The sequence below is a fragment of the Phoca vitulina genome, unplaced genomic scaffold (assembly GCF_004348235.1).
Source record: "Phoca vitulina isolate PV1807 unplaced genomic scaffold, GSC_HSeal_1.0 scaffold2, whole genome shotgun sequence".
NCBI lineage: Eukaryota > Metazoa > Chordata > Mammalia > Carnivora > Phocidae > Phoca > Phoca vitulina.
The window spans coordinates 59481404-59498806 of NW_022589705.1; the positions used below are offsets into that span (position 1 = coordinate 59481404).

The 17403-nt window shown below is 38.8% G+C and overlaps 1 protein-coding gene across 1 annotated transcript in view; it reads right to left on the bottom strand.

The window, feature by feature from the left end:
• Window positions 1-1200: 1200 nt before the first annotated feature.
• Window positions 1201-17403, bottom strand: part of ZYG11A (zyg-11 family member A, cell cycle regulator) — a 60929-nt gene continuing 44726 nt past the window's right edge. Inside the window, 6 exon segments of the mRNA XM_032414509.1 lie at window positions 1201-1448; window positions 5957-6054; window positions 6454-6515; window positions 9084-9278; window positions 14546-14590; window positions 14666-14827. Of these exon segments, the coding sequence (XP_032270400.1) occupies window positions 1201-1448; window positions 5957-6054; window positions 6454-6515; window positions 9084-9278; window positions 14546-14590; window positions 14666-14827 (810 nt within the window).

The window sequence follows — 17403 nt, forward strand, 5'->3', positions numbered from 1 at the left end:
AGAAGGAAACAGGTTACAAATTCCCCTTATCAAGTGGGACACTGGTGAGCAAGAATCTGGAATATGATTCAGAGTAAGGGTAAGCCTCATTTGATTCCAAAAGATGGTATACAGTACTCCAGTTAAGAGTCTGGCCAGCTAAAAGCACAAATATCTGGTATGAAAATACACTACTCATCAAAAAGGAATTTACTTTTGTTCTTTGGACAGATGAATGGCAAGACACATTTCGTTAGCTGTCAGTAATAAGGAAGGAATTGATACTCTGTTCCACAGAGGAGGTTTGCAAAGGACACAAACAGAAGCTTCTGGTACTGTATATTGCAGGTGAGGTTGGTTCTCAAAAGCCCCTATTTTTCTTGCCTCCATTCTAGGCAAGAGCACTCTTGAAATCTATAGCAAAGTCTTTTTTCTGGCTTCCTCCTCCTCCTGGGTTGGTCACAATCCCACTAAAATCAAAACCTTACAGGATCAAGATTTACAGTCCCCATATAATCTTCATCTAAACACTCTACTTGAAGTCCTAAATTCTATTTTCCACCACCACACCCACTTACACAGAATGTTTTGTTCACTCAGTCTAATGTGTAAAGTTGGAGGAAGAAAGGCCAGAGGCAGAATATCCAAAATTGTAAAAAAAAAAAAGAAAAAAAAAAAAAAGTTATTTTTCTTCCCCTCTACCCCCACAAGTGGAAGATACTTCGGTATTTATTTAAAAAAAATTCCCCCCACCTTGTTCCTCCCCTCCAATGGAGATTCTGCCTCCAATAAGCATGTATTTCCCAGAACTTTTTCACGTGCTTCTTTTCTATTAGCTTCACATAACTAGAAATAACAACTCAGGATATTCTTCCAAACATGAAATTTAACATAAATACGAAGGTCTCCCTGTTGGTCTTTCTTTTCCCCTTCCTCTGACAAACTCCCACAGTTAAGAAACTGGCCAGGGTTAGGAAAAGTAATTGGCAGAGCTGTTGCAACACAAGCTCACAGATCTTCCCACAGAGTCCGAGACTTGATTTTGCAAAACTTTTTTTTTTTTTGATTTTGCAAAACTATTGAAGGGGTGTTCTCAGAATGATTCCAACTTGATTTGGGATTATGGCTATCATTCAAATCCAACCTTTTTGTAGCCTACAGAAAATCAACAATAAAAGGCCAGTGAGGCGGCCAACTCACAAACTCCAATGACAACTGGTTTCAACATTCAATTACTGGCAAGGCAGAAGTCCTGACACTGAGAACAGAGAGCACCTCTGAAGCCCCAGAGGTTAAGAAGGGCATTCAACACAGAAGGGGTCTCTGATAGTTCATGAAATGCATTCTGAAGTCATCTAGCATGGAGGCTGCAATCTGCTGTGCTTGGGGGTCTGCCTCACTGTGCTTCTGGATGTCACACAAAAGCTGCAATCCTTCTTCTTCAACTAACATTTTGCAGTATTTGCTGGCTGAAAGAAAATCAAACAAAGAAACTTGGTGGACAAATTGGCATTTTAAATATTCCCAAGTCACCACATTCACCGTTTTGAAGAAAAGGTACCAAGGTTTAAGCCCCTTGACATAAGAATTAACAGATAAAATTAGTCAATTCAAAAGAAATATGTCAAAACTTAAATAATGCTTGACTTGTGTAGTGCGGTAACAAATGATTATTTTAGTATGTTTACTTCCAGACAACTCTAAGCTTCAAAATCTCTAATCCTAGCTAAAAGAATAAGAACTTCATTTATTATATATATAATAAACATTTCAAGTTCAGGCATTATGTTGAGCTAGATAACCTGAAAACACCAGATGCTGGATAAAAATGTAACAAAAAATTTAAATGCATATTCATGTGTACAAAGTAAAGGATTTGTCCAGGAGCCAGATACAAAGAGCAGAGAGCACCTAAACTCATGTAACTACCTAGAGTTATTCTGGGGCAGAAAGGGACTGTGAGTTTCAGTAATCCAAGAATTTAGGTTTTAACTTACGAAGTTAAAAGCAATATGTATATAATAAAATATATATCAGTGCATAAAGTTGGTCCCTCAAAGGACTATACAGGAGAAGGGATAAGACATGAAACATCTTTACGATTGGTCTGGGCTCTAGGTGGGTAAACAGGGGTGGGCTGGACAAGTCTTTCCCAAGAATTCCTAACCACAGTACTGAGTTGGTATAGGATTTGAATTTAACCTACACCTAAATGTTCTGGGAACCCTTGAGCTGAGAAGTTAACATAAAAATTAGTTAAATCCCAGAGAAACCTCTAGAGCACCTGACAGAAGCAAATACAAAATTGCCGAAGGAACATGTCTACAACGCAGCCTAGAAAAGATTCTCTTAATCAGTCCAAAAGCCAATTAGACACAGAGAGATATAATGATCTAAAAACACTGCAGTTACCAAGAATGTAGCACAAATAAACAGACATGGAAATTGTTCTTTTAAACATTTAAAAAATATATTTTATTTATTTATTTTTGAGAGAGAGAGAGAGAGAGAGAGTGAGTGAGAGTAAGGAAGGGGAGAGGGACAGGGACAAGCTGGCCCCATGCCCTGCACGGAGCCCCATGTGAGGCTCAATCCCACAACCCTGAGATCACAACCTGAGCGGAAATCAAGAGGCAGATGTTCAACCGACTGAGCCACCCAGGCATCCCTGAAATTATTTTTAAGTCCACAGGATGTGTAGGATAAAGTGAGAGAAGATACAAGATACTTCTGATAGACATTCCATAAGGAAAGTATAGGGAAAAGGTAATATTTTTAAATAGCTGAGAATTTTCATCAATTTTGAAAAGTTTAACTGTGACCTGAAATCCAGAGGCCATATAACAAAAGGCTGACTAAACACAATGAACAAAGTCAAGATGATAAACTGGGAAAAAATATTTGCACGAGTTCCTTCAAATTAAAAAGACCAACAAACAATAGATAAAAGGTGAATAAAGAATATCAATAGACAATTCAAGGAAAAAAAAAAGGACTCTTCATTATAAGATGGTTAACTGCACTTAAAATGTCAAGTGAGACTATCACTTTCACCTTAGATTGGCAAAGATCAAAAAGTTCAATTAAACATTGTTGTAAGAATGTAAGGCGACTGGCAAGCTCTCATACATTGCTGGCAGGAATGAAAATTGGTAATCAATTCTCTGGAAAACAGTTTAGCAATAACTATCAAAATTATAAGTGTTCCTAACATTTTGACTCAGCAATTCTACATATTCTGCAGATGAACTCACACACTTGCAAAATGATGTATTTTATTTAATAAATGCTATGTGCTATGTGTGAACTAATACTATGCTATGTACAAATGCTAATACTATGAGCCAAGCAGTGTTTTAAATGCTTAACAAATATTAACCCACTTAATTCTCAGAACAGCCCTATGAAGTATTATTTTATAGATAAGGAAACTGGGACACAGTGAGGTCAAGTAACTTGCTCAAGTTCCCACAGTTAGTAAATGGCAGAAACTGGGAACAGAGCACAGATAGTCTGGTTCTAGCATCTGTCCTCTGAATTACCCACATGTGCACTTCACCTGATAGATAGTGTAAATGTCTATTCATTGTATATGAATGTTAATATTCACTAAACTAGTGCTTATAATAGAAAAGATTAGAAATAGAAACAATGTCCATCTAAAGCAAACTGGATCCATATAGTGAAGAAATACTAAGCAGTTTAATTCATAGTGGTGATGTGGAGTTCTGCCAGTTGCTAGCTATTTTAACTTTGGGCAAGTTACGTAAGTTCTCTGTGCCTTGTTTTCTCATCTGTAACAGATGGATAATAAAAATAATAATGCTACCCTCTTCTAGTTGTTGTGAAGATTAAATGAGTTAACTCATAAAGAGCTTGCAATACTGCCTGGCACAGAGAAAGTACTCAACTAAGTTCTAGTTGTTATAGTTATTGCTAGTCTGTTCCAGGGCCATTCTGACTGGCAAATCTGCCTGTATCTGTTCATATGCCAGCACCATTCACAATACTTTTTTTTTTTTCTTTAAGATTTTATTTATTTATTTGCGAATGCAAGAGAGAGAGCAAGGGAGCACGAGTGGGGGGAGGCAGAGGGAGAAGCAGACTCCCCACTGAGCAGGAAGCCAGACACGGGGCTCTATCCCAGGACCCTGGGATCATGACCTGAGCCTAAGGCAGACTCTTAACTGACTGAGCCCCCCAGGCATCCCTCAGAATACTTTTTTACAATTTAAAGAGAAGTGTTAAGGGAGGTTCCTAAAAACCATTTTTCTTGGGGCGCCTGGGTGGCTCAGATGGTTGGGCGTCTGCCTTCGGCTCAGGTCATGATTCCAGGGTCCTGGGATCGAGCCCCGCATTGGGCTTTCTGCTCAGCAGGGAGCCTGCTTCTCCCTCTCCCTCTGTCTCCCCCCCTGCTCATGCTCTCTCTCTCTCCGTATCTCTGTGTCTCAAATGAATAAATAAAATCTTTAAAAAAAAAACAAAAAACAAAAAACATTTTTCTTGGTCAGTTCTTTCCTGCTTATTCTGCCAGGTTAACTTTAGAATAATTTTCAAATCCCTCATATCACACTCATCCACTTGAATTGTAGTATATCCAAAAATTGAAAAGATCTGACATCTGTCTCTTAAAAAGTCTTTCCATCTAGGAATATAGTATGTCTCATAATCACTTCAGGTTTTTCAATTATTTCTCAATTTTCTGCATATAGGTCTCATATTTGTTAAAGTTATTTTTGGTATTTTATACTTTTGTTGGTAGCTAATCCTTTAATTAATTCTAAAAGTCAGCTCTTGAGTTTTTTAGCATAAAAATATAGCCTATATTTCTTTTATAATAAGAGCAATAATTTTTTACAATAATCCTTAGCAGAGAATGTAAGCCCCCAATGCTCAAAACAGCCAAACATGGAAAAACATTTAATCTGGCTGGGAAACAGCTCCTGACTCCTGATCCCCCAGCCTCCCACAGACCATTACAAAGAGGTAGATGTATGTATTACTATAGGAAAAGTATTATTCATGATAAACTGTTGAGTGAAAAGAGGAAGCTATAGGACATCATGCACAGAATGAGCCCATTTCATTTAAAAACATTCATATTTACATATTCTATAAATTAACTACGGTATGTGTATAGAAAAGTATTTGGAAGGACAGTTATAGTTATCAAATTATTAACAGTACTTGCCTGTGGGGAACAGGAGTGGGAGCCAACTTTCACTTTTATTTTTTAAGTTTGTTTTTTTTTTTAGATTTTATTTATTTATTTGACAGAGAGAGAGACAGCGAGAGCAGGAACACAAGCAGGGGGAGTGGGAGAGGGAGAAGCAGGCTTCCCGCCGAGCAGGGAGCCCGACGCGGGGCTCGATCCCAGGACCCTGGGACCATGACCTGAGCTGAAGGCAGACGCTTAACGACTGAGCCACCCAGGCGCCCCAATTCTATAGCATTTTAAAAAACTGTTTATTTAAATTCAGTTTAATTAACATATACATATTATTAGTTTCAGAGGTAGAATTCAGTGATTCATCAGTTGCATACAACACCCAGTGCTCATTACTTCAAGTGCCCTCTTTAATGCCCATCCCCCAGTTACCCCATTCCCCCAATTCTGTGGCATTTTTTAAACAAAAACATTTTCCAATTTCTTTTTTAAAAGAGTTAAAATTCAGGGGGCGCCTGGGTGGTTCAGTTGGTTAAGCGTCTGACTCTTGATTTCAGATCAGGTCATGATCTCAGGGTCATGAGATCGAGTCCTACATCGGGCTCCATGCCCAATGAGGAGTCCGCTTGAGACTCTCTCCTCGTGCCCCTCCTCCCCCCATACCCTCTCTCTAAAATAAATAAAATCTTAAAAAAAATTAAAACAGAAGAGTTAAATTCAGTACATAGGTGAACACATTTCCAAAATTCCATCTTGAATTTAGTTTTTATACAGAAAAATAGCTGGAAAACTATTGTTTTGAATACATACGGTTTTTACTGCAGACATGATACATTGCCCATAGTGCCCAGAGCTGAACTGCTGGTTGAGAGAAGTTGCCAAGGAGTGGGAAAAATGCCTTGAAGGATCTAAAAAGGCACAAAGAAGTGCATTCAAAACTCTGGCTAGTGTCAGAGATATAATAATTATTTTCAACCTTTTCCACATAGGGTCATATCCTCACTGAGACAGACACATTGTTGAGCATATATCAGAAGCTAATGTTTAAGAAACTGCATTTGTGTTAGATACTCTTTACATTCAATATCTCATTTCATCCTCAATCTTGCAGACTATCAGATAGCTTCATTTTACAGATGAGAAAAACTGAGCCTCAGAGATCTTCTAAAAGTGATTTTCCCAAAATCATAGAAATAGGATTTGAACACAAGGTTATTTGACTATAATATTTTATCACTGTACCATGGCCTCTACATAGTACAATGAGGACAAGCTTTAGGAGAAGTACTATACAATCACGAGATTACCTGTAAGTCACCAATGCTGTCATCTTACAACTTGAACTTGGCCAATTCTGGATGGTTGCATACTATACAGAAAGAGAAACCAAGATGCTAGTATTGTGTTCCATAATTTTTAAAAGGTCAGAATAGGCTATTTTATGTCATTTATACTTATATGTATATGAAAAAACAAATTTTCAAAATATGGGAATGATCACCCAAATTAAGGTATCCCTACCTGCCAAAATATCAATTAGATAACCATTATATATGTAAAATATGAACAAAGTCGTGTGGAAAACAGTGCAATAAAAGGGGGCTTCTGTTTAAAGATGCAGGATTGAGCATGCATCCATTCCTTCCCTAAATCCCATGAACAGAATAGTACAAATGGTTTAAAATAAAAGAAGGCAAACACACAAGAACAAAGCAGAAGGAAAATGGTAACTGATTTAATAGATCTAGCACTGGGGAATGTTAAAAAATGAACCAATTTGAACAGAACCCACAAGAGACTTAAAAATTTGCACACCAGTTACTTCAGGAAATGAGATTAGAGGTAAGATTGAAAACAGGAGGACTGGTTCAAAGTACTAAAGAATCAAGACTCCCAGATCTTCTCTCCCACCCCTAACAAAAATTTCTGGACTGGGCAACCTTGCAAACAACTGAGGGTGGGAGTACCATGATAAAAACAGGGGATGAAGTGAAAATCTAAATGGTAAATGCTCAGAGTCCCCTGTCCTCAACTCTCTTCCTCTAACGGGCTTTGAGGCCGTTGGAACCAAACTTGTAATTTTCAGTCAGAAGAACAGAAGATTCTTCCTCAGGTAAATTCCAACCAGCTCAGGACAAAAGATCTAGTAACAATGACAATGACTAATCCAGATCACTCTAAGTGAAACCCACAGTTGACAAGTTCTACCCATCTGCACGCAGCTTCCAAAGTGAAACCCACAGTTGACAAGTTCTACCCATCTGCACGCAGCTTCCAAACAGCCCCACTCTTAGATATGACTGGACAGCTGAGGATCACCATATAGTTTAAGAAAATCTGTAACATAAAGGAACAAAATAAGGGGAAAAAAGCAACTTGCAGGAAACAGAGACCTTGAAGGAAGAGAAAAACAAAAAAACAAACAAAAAAACCACCCAAACTAATCACTAATACCTTTAAAGAGATAATAGATATAACAACCATGGAAAAAGAGTACAATATTGTATAAAAAAAGAAGAACTCAGAACAAAAAAAGAATTCTTGGAAATTAAAAACAGAAATATAAAAATACAATATAAATATGTAAGTATACATAATAAACATTAAAATATATATTATATATAAAATATAAAGATATATTAAATGTACATTATATTAATTATATAATATATAAAATTATATTAAAATATAATTATATAATGAAATATATAAGATAAAAACATAAATGCAAAATCCAATAGGACTAGAAATTTAAAAAGATTTTTTTTAAAAAGGACAAAAAGGGAAATAGGCAAGAAAAAATTGAGTCCGTGAAGGCTGACAACCCAGAAAAAAAAAAAAGGAGAAGAGGGAAGGTAGGGAGGAGGGGAGAAGAGAGAAGAGAGAAAGAAAGAAATTTCCCAGAACTAAAGGAAACAAGCTTCCAGAGCAATAAGTAGCCAACATAACAGAAGAAAATAAACCTATATCAACGCACACTGCTGAGATTTCTAAACACTGAGGACAAAGATCTTAAAGGTCCCAAAGGAAAATGGCACGGGCTTCTTAACAGTGATACCAAGAAAGAAAAGACAAAGAAGCCAATGGCTTAAAAATTCTGAAGGGAAAATATTCCAAAACTAAAATTCTATACCCAACCATGTGACCAATTAAATGTGAAGGAAAAATAACGGCCTTTTCAAACAGAGGTCTGAAGTTTTCTATTTCATGCATTTCGTCTTAGGAAACTACTAGATATGATCCAACAGAATAAGGGAGTACATAAAAAAAAAAAGAGAGAGAGAAAAGGAATGCAATCCAGAAAACAAGGAATCCAACACCAGGGAGGCAAATCCCCACAATGACAGTAATGGAATATACCAAGATGACAGCAGTATGGCAGATACACAAATAAGCAGACCAGATGGAAGAAAACAGAAGGTTCTGAGAAAAGTCTCTGAGAAGCTGAAATGGATAGAGTATGTTTAACTATGCTGAAAGGAGATTTATACTTGGAGTATAGGAAAGGGTGTGCACAGAGACAATGAGAAAAAGAATCTTCATTTTCCAGAGAGGGAAAATGAATGAACAGATAATGCCTATTACTGCAAAGTCAAGAAGTACCAACAGATGTTATTTAGAGATATGGAGGCAAATACCAAAAGAAATAGCCTGAAAAGGAGCTGAAAGTGGGAAAGAGAACTGGTAAAGCCATATACAACTGTTTGCAATGGTAACTTTTATAAAAGAAAAATATCAGAAGGAACGTAACAAAATATTAACAAAGTTAGCATTGGATGGTAGGGTATGAGTGATTTAGAATATTTTCTTTATACTTTTCTATTATGTTTCCCATTTTCTACAATGAAAACATATTTCTAAAATTCTTATCTAGAAAAATAAGTTTCCTACAAGAAGAGATTACTCCCGATTTTGTAAAGAGGAATGGTCCTTGTACCAGATCCTGGAGAAGAGCACTCCTCTGAAGGTCATGGGACATCCAGGGCTGTCTGTCAGATGTCAGGTGGGCTATGATGCCTGCAGCAAAATAGCTGACTTCCATCTCTTTGCTATGGAGCAAGCTGCTAATATGTTTCAGCACATCTTCAGTCACCAGCTTGGAAGAGAGTTCTCTAACTTCAGCTATGTTGTTCTACAGGTCAGATGAAGCAGAAAATATCAGGGATAGAAAGGAAGACAGAATCAGACACTGGCTCCTCTCCCTCTCCTACTGCTTAGCTCAGATACAGACAGAACACTTAGTCCCATCCTCCTCCCTCTCAATTTAGCCTAATACCCCACAATCCCACCCCTTGATGATGAGGATGATCAGTAATGACAAATCACTGAGTAAGCACTTACTAAGTGCCAGGCACTGTACTAGACAAAAATGTCTTTTTATCTGCCTTATCTCATTTAATCTTTTTTTAAAGCTTATTTATTTATTTGAGAGAGTGTGAGCATGCACAGTGGGGAGGCGCAAACAGAGAGGAAGAGTCTTTTTGTTTTTTAAGATTTTATTTATTTATTTGAGAGAGAGAGAAAGAGAGAGAATGAGACAGAGAGAGAAAGAGAGAGAGAGCATGAGAAGGGGGAGGGTCAGAGGGAGAAGCAGACTCCCCACCAAGCAGGGAGCCCAATGTGGGGCTCAATCCCAGGACTCCAGGATCATGACCAGAGCCGAAGGCAGGCCCTTAATGACTGAGCCACCCAGGCACCGGAGGAAGAGACAGTCTTAAGCAGACTTCACGCTGAGCTTGATCCCACGACCCTGAGATCACAACCTGAGCCGAAACCAAGAGTTAGACGCTCAACCGACTGTGCCCCCAGGAGCCACTCAGTTAATCTTTAACATAGTTGTACAAATAAATAAGTCACTCAGCAAGACTTAACTTGTCAGTCAGTGAACTTGTCTGTCAGGTTCACACTGCTAATAACTGGTTGAACTAGAATAAAATCCAGGCCTGACTGAATACTTAAAGTTCCTCAGTGCCTACTATATGTTACATTAGCTTGAAATTTAACAATAACAATGAAAGACAGGTGGCACTGTATTTTATATGTATTAGTTTTCTATGTTGTTGTTTAACAAACAACTGCAAACTTGGTGGCTTAAAATATTTTTTCTCTCAGTTTCATCCATGTGCTTAGCTGGCCCCTCTACTCTGAGATCTCACAAAGTCACAAAGTGCTGGCTGGGCTGCATTCTCATCTGGGGGCTCCGCTAGAGGGAAACCTACTGCCAAGCTCACTCAGACTGTTGGCAAAATTCATTTCCTTGCAGCTGCAAAACTGAGGGTTTCAGTTTCTTGCTGGAGGCCACCTTTAGCTCCTAGAAGCTGCTCATAGCTCCTTCCCACGTGGGTTTCTCCCTTCTCCAACCACTTATTTCATGGCAGCTTGCTTTTTCAAAGACAGTTAAGAAGAGTCTCTTAGCATACCTACTAGCAAGAAGGACTGATACAGAAGTCCCCTCTTATCTGTGGGGGACATGTTCTAAGACCCCAGTGGATATGCCTGAAACTGCAGATAATACAAAACCCTATATATACTATGTTATGTTTTTTCTATATATACATACCTAAAGTATAATTTATAAATTAGGCACAGTAAGAGATTAACAACAATAACTAATAATAGAACAATGGTAACAATATAATAAGTTACACGAATGTGGTCTCTCTCAAAATAACTTATTCTACTGTACTCACCCTTCTTCTGCTTGTGATGAGATGATAAAATGCCTATATGACAAGATAAAGAGGTGGATGACGTAGGCATGTGACAGCGTTAGCCTACTACTGACTTTCTGACCATTCGTCAGAAGGATCACCTGCTTCCACATTGCAGGTAACTAAAACTGTGGATGGGGGGTGTGTCTACTGTACATACATTGTAACATAATCATGGGAGTGATGTCCTATCATCTTTGCCATATTCTGTTGGTAAGAAGCAAGTCACAGTTCCTGCCCACATTTGACAGGAGAGCATTACACGAGGACATGAACACCAGGAGAGAAGAATCACTGGAGGTCACTTTAGGGTCTGCCTACCACAGATATTAAAAAACAAAGGTTTAGAAGTGAAACACATATTTAAATTGCACACAGCAGTTATTGTTCCTTCTGAAGTAGCTTTCAGAAAAGTATACCCTAGAAACTAGTAGGTTAAAAGCAGCATACGGCGCCATGCAGAAAACTGCATTGTCCTGAGCTCACTTCCCCCAGTTTTTCACAAGACCAGCTGTACCCTATTGATTTCAGCAGAAACTGCACTATTTTGAGATTTACCCCCGTTTTTCCCCAAAGCCAGCTATACATATCCTCACCAGTAGCAGGATTTCAACATTAAGCTGATCAGATGGAAGCCCCGAACAAGGAGAGACAACACAATAGCATCCTTAGCATAACTGAGCACACCTTAGATGAATCTCAAGATTTCTCTTGTAAGCCTGGCAGAGGCTACTTTTCTAGCAGCTTTTTCATTTCAAGAGTCTATGAACAAAATGTTGAGAAGATGCAAGCTACAGGAGAATGTGGGTCTTCTTCATTCAGAAAAAGGAAGGAAAGGGGGCAACCTCATAAATCCTCAGCATTCTGAGAGTCTCTCAGAAAAAAAGCAAAAGATCTTTTAGAATAGGTTAGCTGAGGGGCACCTGGGTGGCTCAGTTGGTTAAGAATCCGACTCTTGGTTTTGGCTCAGGTCATGATCTCATAGGTCATGGGATCCAGCCCTGTTTCGGGCTCTGTGCTCAGCGGGGAGTCTACTTGAGATTCTCTCTCTCTTCTCTCCCTCTGCCCCTCCCCTTGCTCTCTAAAATAAATAAATAAATCTTAAAAAAAAAAAAAAAAAAAAAGGTTAGCTAATAGTAGGACACTTAACATTATATAGCATATATGAGGCTCCAATCCACCTTTCTGGCCTTATTTTCTATTGCTTTTCTTCTTCCCACCATCTCCCAGAATTCTAGATATTCTGTATTACAGTGTCCCTCAAATGATTACATTTTCTCATCTTCCCTAGCCAAAAGACCTTTGTCTCCTGCTTCTTTAGTCCCTCCTTTCTACTTTTCTATACCTTACAGATTTCCAATATTAATCATTTAATCCTCTCTACTCTGTTCCAAGTCCTATATGTGCTAGGGATACAAAGGAAAAGATATAGTCCCTGCTTTCAAGGAGGGCATGATCTAGAATCAAAAGCTCCCATGAGACTTTGTGCTTCTTTTCTAGCACTTACCATAGTCAATCTTAAGTTGGGAAGCTATTTGTATACCCGTCTACCACCACCTCCCAAGTGTTATAAGACCATCAGCTTGATACATTTCACGCACGGCAAACTGAAGGGACTTACAGTATATCTTCATTACTTTTTGTAAATCTTCACCTTTATCTTTTGGAAACAAAGAAATTTCTCAATTATGTATATCCTGATTGAGAAGTAGTATAACAGTATGAGCAAAGAAATTTTTTTTTTTTAAAGATTTATTTATTTATTTTAAGGGGTGTGGGGTTGGGGAGGGGCAGAGGGAGAGGGAGAGAGAGACACTTAAGTAGACTCCACATTGAGCGTGGAACCCGACACCGGGCTTGATTTCATGGCCCTGAGATCACGACCTGAACCAAAGAGTTGGACACTTCACTGACTGCACTACCCAGGTGCCCCAAAGAAATTTCCAAACAGGGGCACCTGGGTGGCTCAGTCGTTGGGCGTCTGCCTTCGGCTCAGGTCATGATCCCGGGGTCCTGGGATCGAGCCCCGCATCGGGCTCCCCGCTCAGCGGGAAGCCTGCTTCTCCCTCTGCCTCTCCCCCTGCTTGTGATCCCTCTCTCGTGCCTCTCTCTGTCAAATAAATAGATAAAATCTTAAAAAAAAAAAAAAAAAAAAAAAAATTTCTAAACAACTGATTGCCTTGATAAAAAGGAAGTATAGTAAAGTGGTTAATATCAGAGGGTCTGGGGCCAGACTGCCTGAGTTTGAATTCTGATTCTGCCTCCTACTACCTAGGTAACATAGGGTAAATGGCACTTCTGTGCCTCAGATTGTGTCTATAAAATGTAACTAACAATGGGTGGTAGAGTATAGAAAATAGCACAATTTTTCCTATCCCTGTTTGACTTAGCCATGTGACTTCCCTGCTTCTCCCATCAAGGGGTGGTCACCTCCTTTAACCTGGGCTTAACCATGGGCATATAATAAGAAATACACATTTTGTCTTTGTCCCGAATTCTTGAAATCCCTTGGATTTCTTAAGTCCCTTGGAATTTCCCAAGTGATAGGAGCATCTTTGTTCTAATGAGGCAACTCTTGGCAGGCACCTAAATAGCTTCAGGATGAGGACTGGTTGCCAAAAAACTCACCTTAATTAGAAGCCTGGGCTTTAAGCCCCACCCTATAACTTCTGGGGGATGGGAGAAGGGCTGAAGACTGAATTAATAATCAATTGTGCCTATGTGATGAAACCTCCATAAAAAGTCCTAAATGATGGGTTTGGAGAATTTCGGAGTTGGTGAACACATCAAGGTACTGGGACGTGGTGTGCCCAGAGAGAGTATGGAAGCTCTGCACGTACCCATCCTTCCTACCCTATACACTTCTTCCATTTCAATGTTTCTCAGTTGTATTCTTTATAATAAACTGATAATAGCAAGTAAAGTGTGCTTTCCTGAGTTCTGTGAGCCATTCTAGCAAATTATCAACCTGAGGAGGGGAAACCCTTACTTTACAGCCAGTCAGTCAGAAGTACGGGTGGCCCAAGACTTAATGACTGGCAACTGAAGTGGGGGCAGTCTCATGGGACTGAGCCCTTTAACTTGTGAGGCCTGATGATAACTCCAGGCACTCAGAGTAAGAACTGAATTGAACTGAACTGTAGGATATCCAGTTGCTACTGGAGAGTTGGAGAAGTGATTACTAGGAAACACCCCAGACCACCTAATGTGCTTTGCCCAGTGAGACATTAGAAAATGTAACATAAGCGGGACTTGCCTTCTACCGCTACCATGAAACTGCCAAATAAAGAAGCCCATGGAGATACAAGCCCTAACTAAAAACCTGCACCAACTGTCACAGCAAGAGTCAAGCCATCTTAGATCATCTAGCTCTAGCCCTAGGTGACACCACCAGGTGTCAGCAGCAACACGAGTAACTCCACATGAGACCAGAACTGTACAGCTGGGTTCAATCTGCTGACCCACAGATTCGAAAGTAAATAACATGGCTGTTTTAGCTGTAGTTTGTTCACAGCAACAGATGACTGATACGGTATTACTTTATAGGGAATTATGTGAAGATTAAATGAGTTAGTACACAGAAATTCCTTATAAAAGTGCCTAGCATATAGTAGGTGCTACGTAAGTGTTAGTTTTATTTACTTTTTTATTTTAGTAATTAGAATTAACTGAAAACAAGTCACCTTACCCAAAGACCAAGTACTTTGCTTTGTATTGCTGACTCTGAAAAAGTCTGTCAAAAGAATATACAGGTTACTTTATCATGAAGAAAAGAACTTTACATACAAACTCAATCCTGTCTTCCCACCTCCAAGACTTGGATAAAGGTTGTCAATCCTTGATTTTCCATAAAGTGATTGCAGGCAGCTGGAGACTCATCTGTAAGATTCCAAAGTGCTTTCAAAGTAAACAAGAGGGTGACATCATCTAAATTCTCAGTAGTCTTTTGTTTTACTATTGCTAGAAGTTCCTAAAAACCAAAGAGACGAAAAGTTAGATGCCCCAGTGACTGACTTGATTACAATATAAGAAAAGCAATAGTTGTTATGCCACTTAATAGCCTTGTGATCCATTTTTTCTCTATATAATGAATTACACCTAATTCCTAAGGTTTTTATGAGGATTAAAGGGGAAAAAAAGTTAGTTTTGTGAGCACTTAACCTAGTTCTTGGTCCTTGTTAATAAGACTCATAATCAAGTACATATTAACTATTCCATTATTCATTTATTGAGAATGCTTAGTAAACATCTCCTGGAAATCAAGCACTTATTCAGGTAAGTGAGACAGATTAAAAAAAATAGTTGGTTTTTCTCATCTAAATAAAAGAATTTTAAGTTTTGGTAAATGTTCTGAAGGAAACACATAAAAGCCTAACAATTTATTTTAGAAAAGGTAGGAAAGGGAAGCCTCCCTGCAAAGGTAATATGTAAACTGAGACAAATGAGACCAGCAGAGAAAGAGAGAGATGTGAGTTAAGCAAGAAATGGAGACATGGTGGGGAGGGGGTTAAGCCAGGCCAAAGAAAAAGTATGCTGTTCTAGGTCACTGAGCAGATCAGGATGGCTAGACGGTAACACTAGTACTACAACCATATGTTGTAGTACATATCACACATACATACAATCCTCTGAGCTGCACCCTGTATCAAACTGCCTCCTTGACATCTCAAGCACCTCAGAACTTAATCCATCTAAAATCACTCTGATTTTTTTTAAAGATTTTATTTATTTATTTGACAGAGAGAGAGACAGGAGAGAGGGAACACAAACAGGGAGAGTGGGAGAGGGAGAAGCAGGCTTCCCTCTGAGCAAGGAGCCCAATGCGGGGCTCGATCCCAGGACCCTGGGATCATGACCTGAGCCAAAGGCAGACGCTTTAACGACTGAGCCACGCAGGCTCCCCTAAAATCACTCTGATTTTTATCCCCCAAACCTACTGACTATAGATACCAAATACTCAGAAGATTCCACTTGTAACAACCATATGTCCTAATAGCTTAAAGAAATCATGGGTTCACTTGAACAGAGATTCTAAAACACCGGTTCAGATCAGAATATTTCTGGACACAAGCCAGTATCCATGCTTTCTTTCAAGCATATTAGACTGTCATAAGAGAGGAAAAAGATAGGTGTTTTCACTCAGCCACCTAATGTAAAGGTACATAAAATATAACAGCACTAAACAAATCAGAGTATGTCTATTTTCAAGAGGAATGCAACCACTTCAAAAATTTTACCCATGGGGCGCCTGGGTATTTTTACTCTTCTTATTTGATCACTTCATCTAGTTTTTCAGAGAACTATCGCTGTTCTTCCTAACAAAATCTCCCAGCCTACCTGCTTGCATCAATGTATTCCTCTTTCCCTTCTGCTCTAGTCTAAAGCCAACATCTTTACTCTTGCTGTACAATTCCAGTACACACACAAAGATTTGGCACCAAATTATTTCCCTCTGTCTTGCCTTTGCCATCAGTTTTCCCCTTTGTGTCAGAATTATTTTCATGGGCATAAAATACATCTTAATGTAACTGATCTTGGAAAAAAACAACTACTGGCCCATGTAGTATCTTCCTTTTTCTTTCTTTCTCATTAAAATATACAGAGGGACGCCTGGGTGGCTCAGTCTGTTAAGCGTCTGCCTTCGGCTCAGGTCATGATCCCAGAGTCCTGGGATTGAGCCCCACATCGGGCTCCTTGCTCAGCAGGGAGCCTGCTTCTCCCTCTGCCTGCTGCTCCCCCAGCTTGTATTCTCTCTCTCTCTCTCTGACAAACAAACAAACAAACAAACAAATAAATAAATAAAATCTTTAAAAATAAAAAAATAAAATATATCAAAAAGTTGCCTCCATTTCTCACCTTTCATTTGCTCATCATGTAGTCCAAACAGGTTTTGTCCCACTACTGCACTAACATAATGTAAGCAAGACAACTGATGACTTCTATCTTGCCAAATCCAACTGGCAACTCTGTCCTCATTTCACTCAACCACTCAATAGCATCTGAATTAACTGCTCAATTTTTCTTGAAATAATTCTCTTGGATTCTAAGACATCACTCTTTCCTGTTTTTCTACTACCTCATTTTGGACACTCCTCTCTCTTTTCCTGGCTCCTCCTTCTCTTCCAACATACTCATTCCAGTCCTTTTCTTTTCTGTCTATATACTCCACACTCTTTAGGTAGGTACTTGCATCCCACATCAGAACTGATGACTCAAAATTATTCTCTAGCCCTGTCTACCCAATCCTCTGAGCTGCACCCTGTATCAAACTGCCTCCTTGACATCTCAAGCATCTCAGAACTTAATATGTATAAAATCACTCTGATTTTTATCCCCCAAACCTACTGACTAGATACCAAATACTCAGAAGTTTCCACTTGTAACAGCAATACAAAAGGTAAAGACCTTAGGAATAAATTTAAGAAATACAGAATATCAACATGAAGAAAACACCACATACTTCTGATGTTCACATTAAAAAAACAAAAGGATAAGGATAACTAAAAGAAACCCAAGGAAAGATCTTAACTATTAAGGAATTTATAA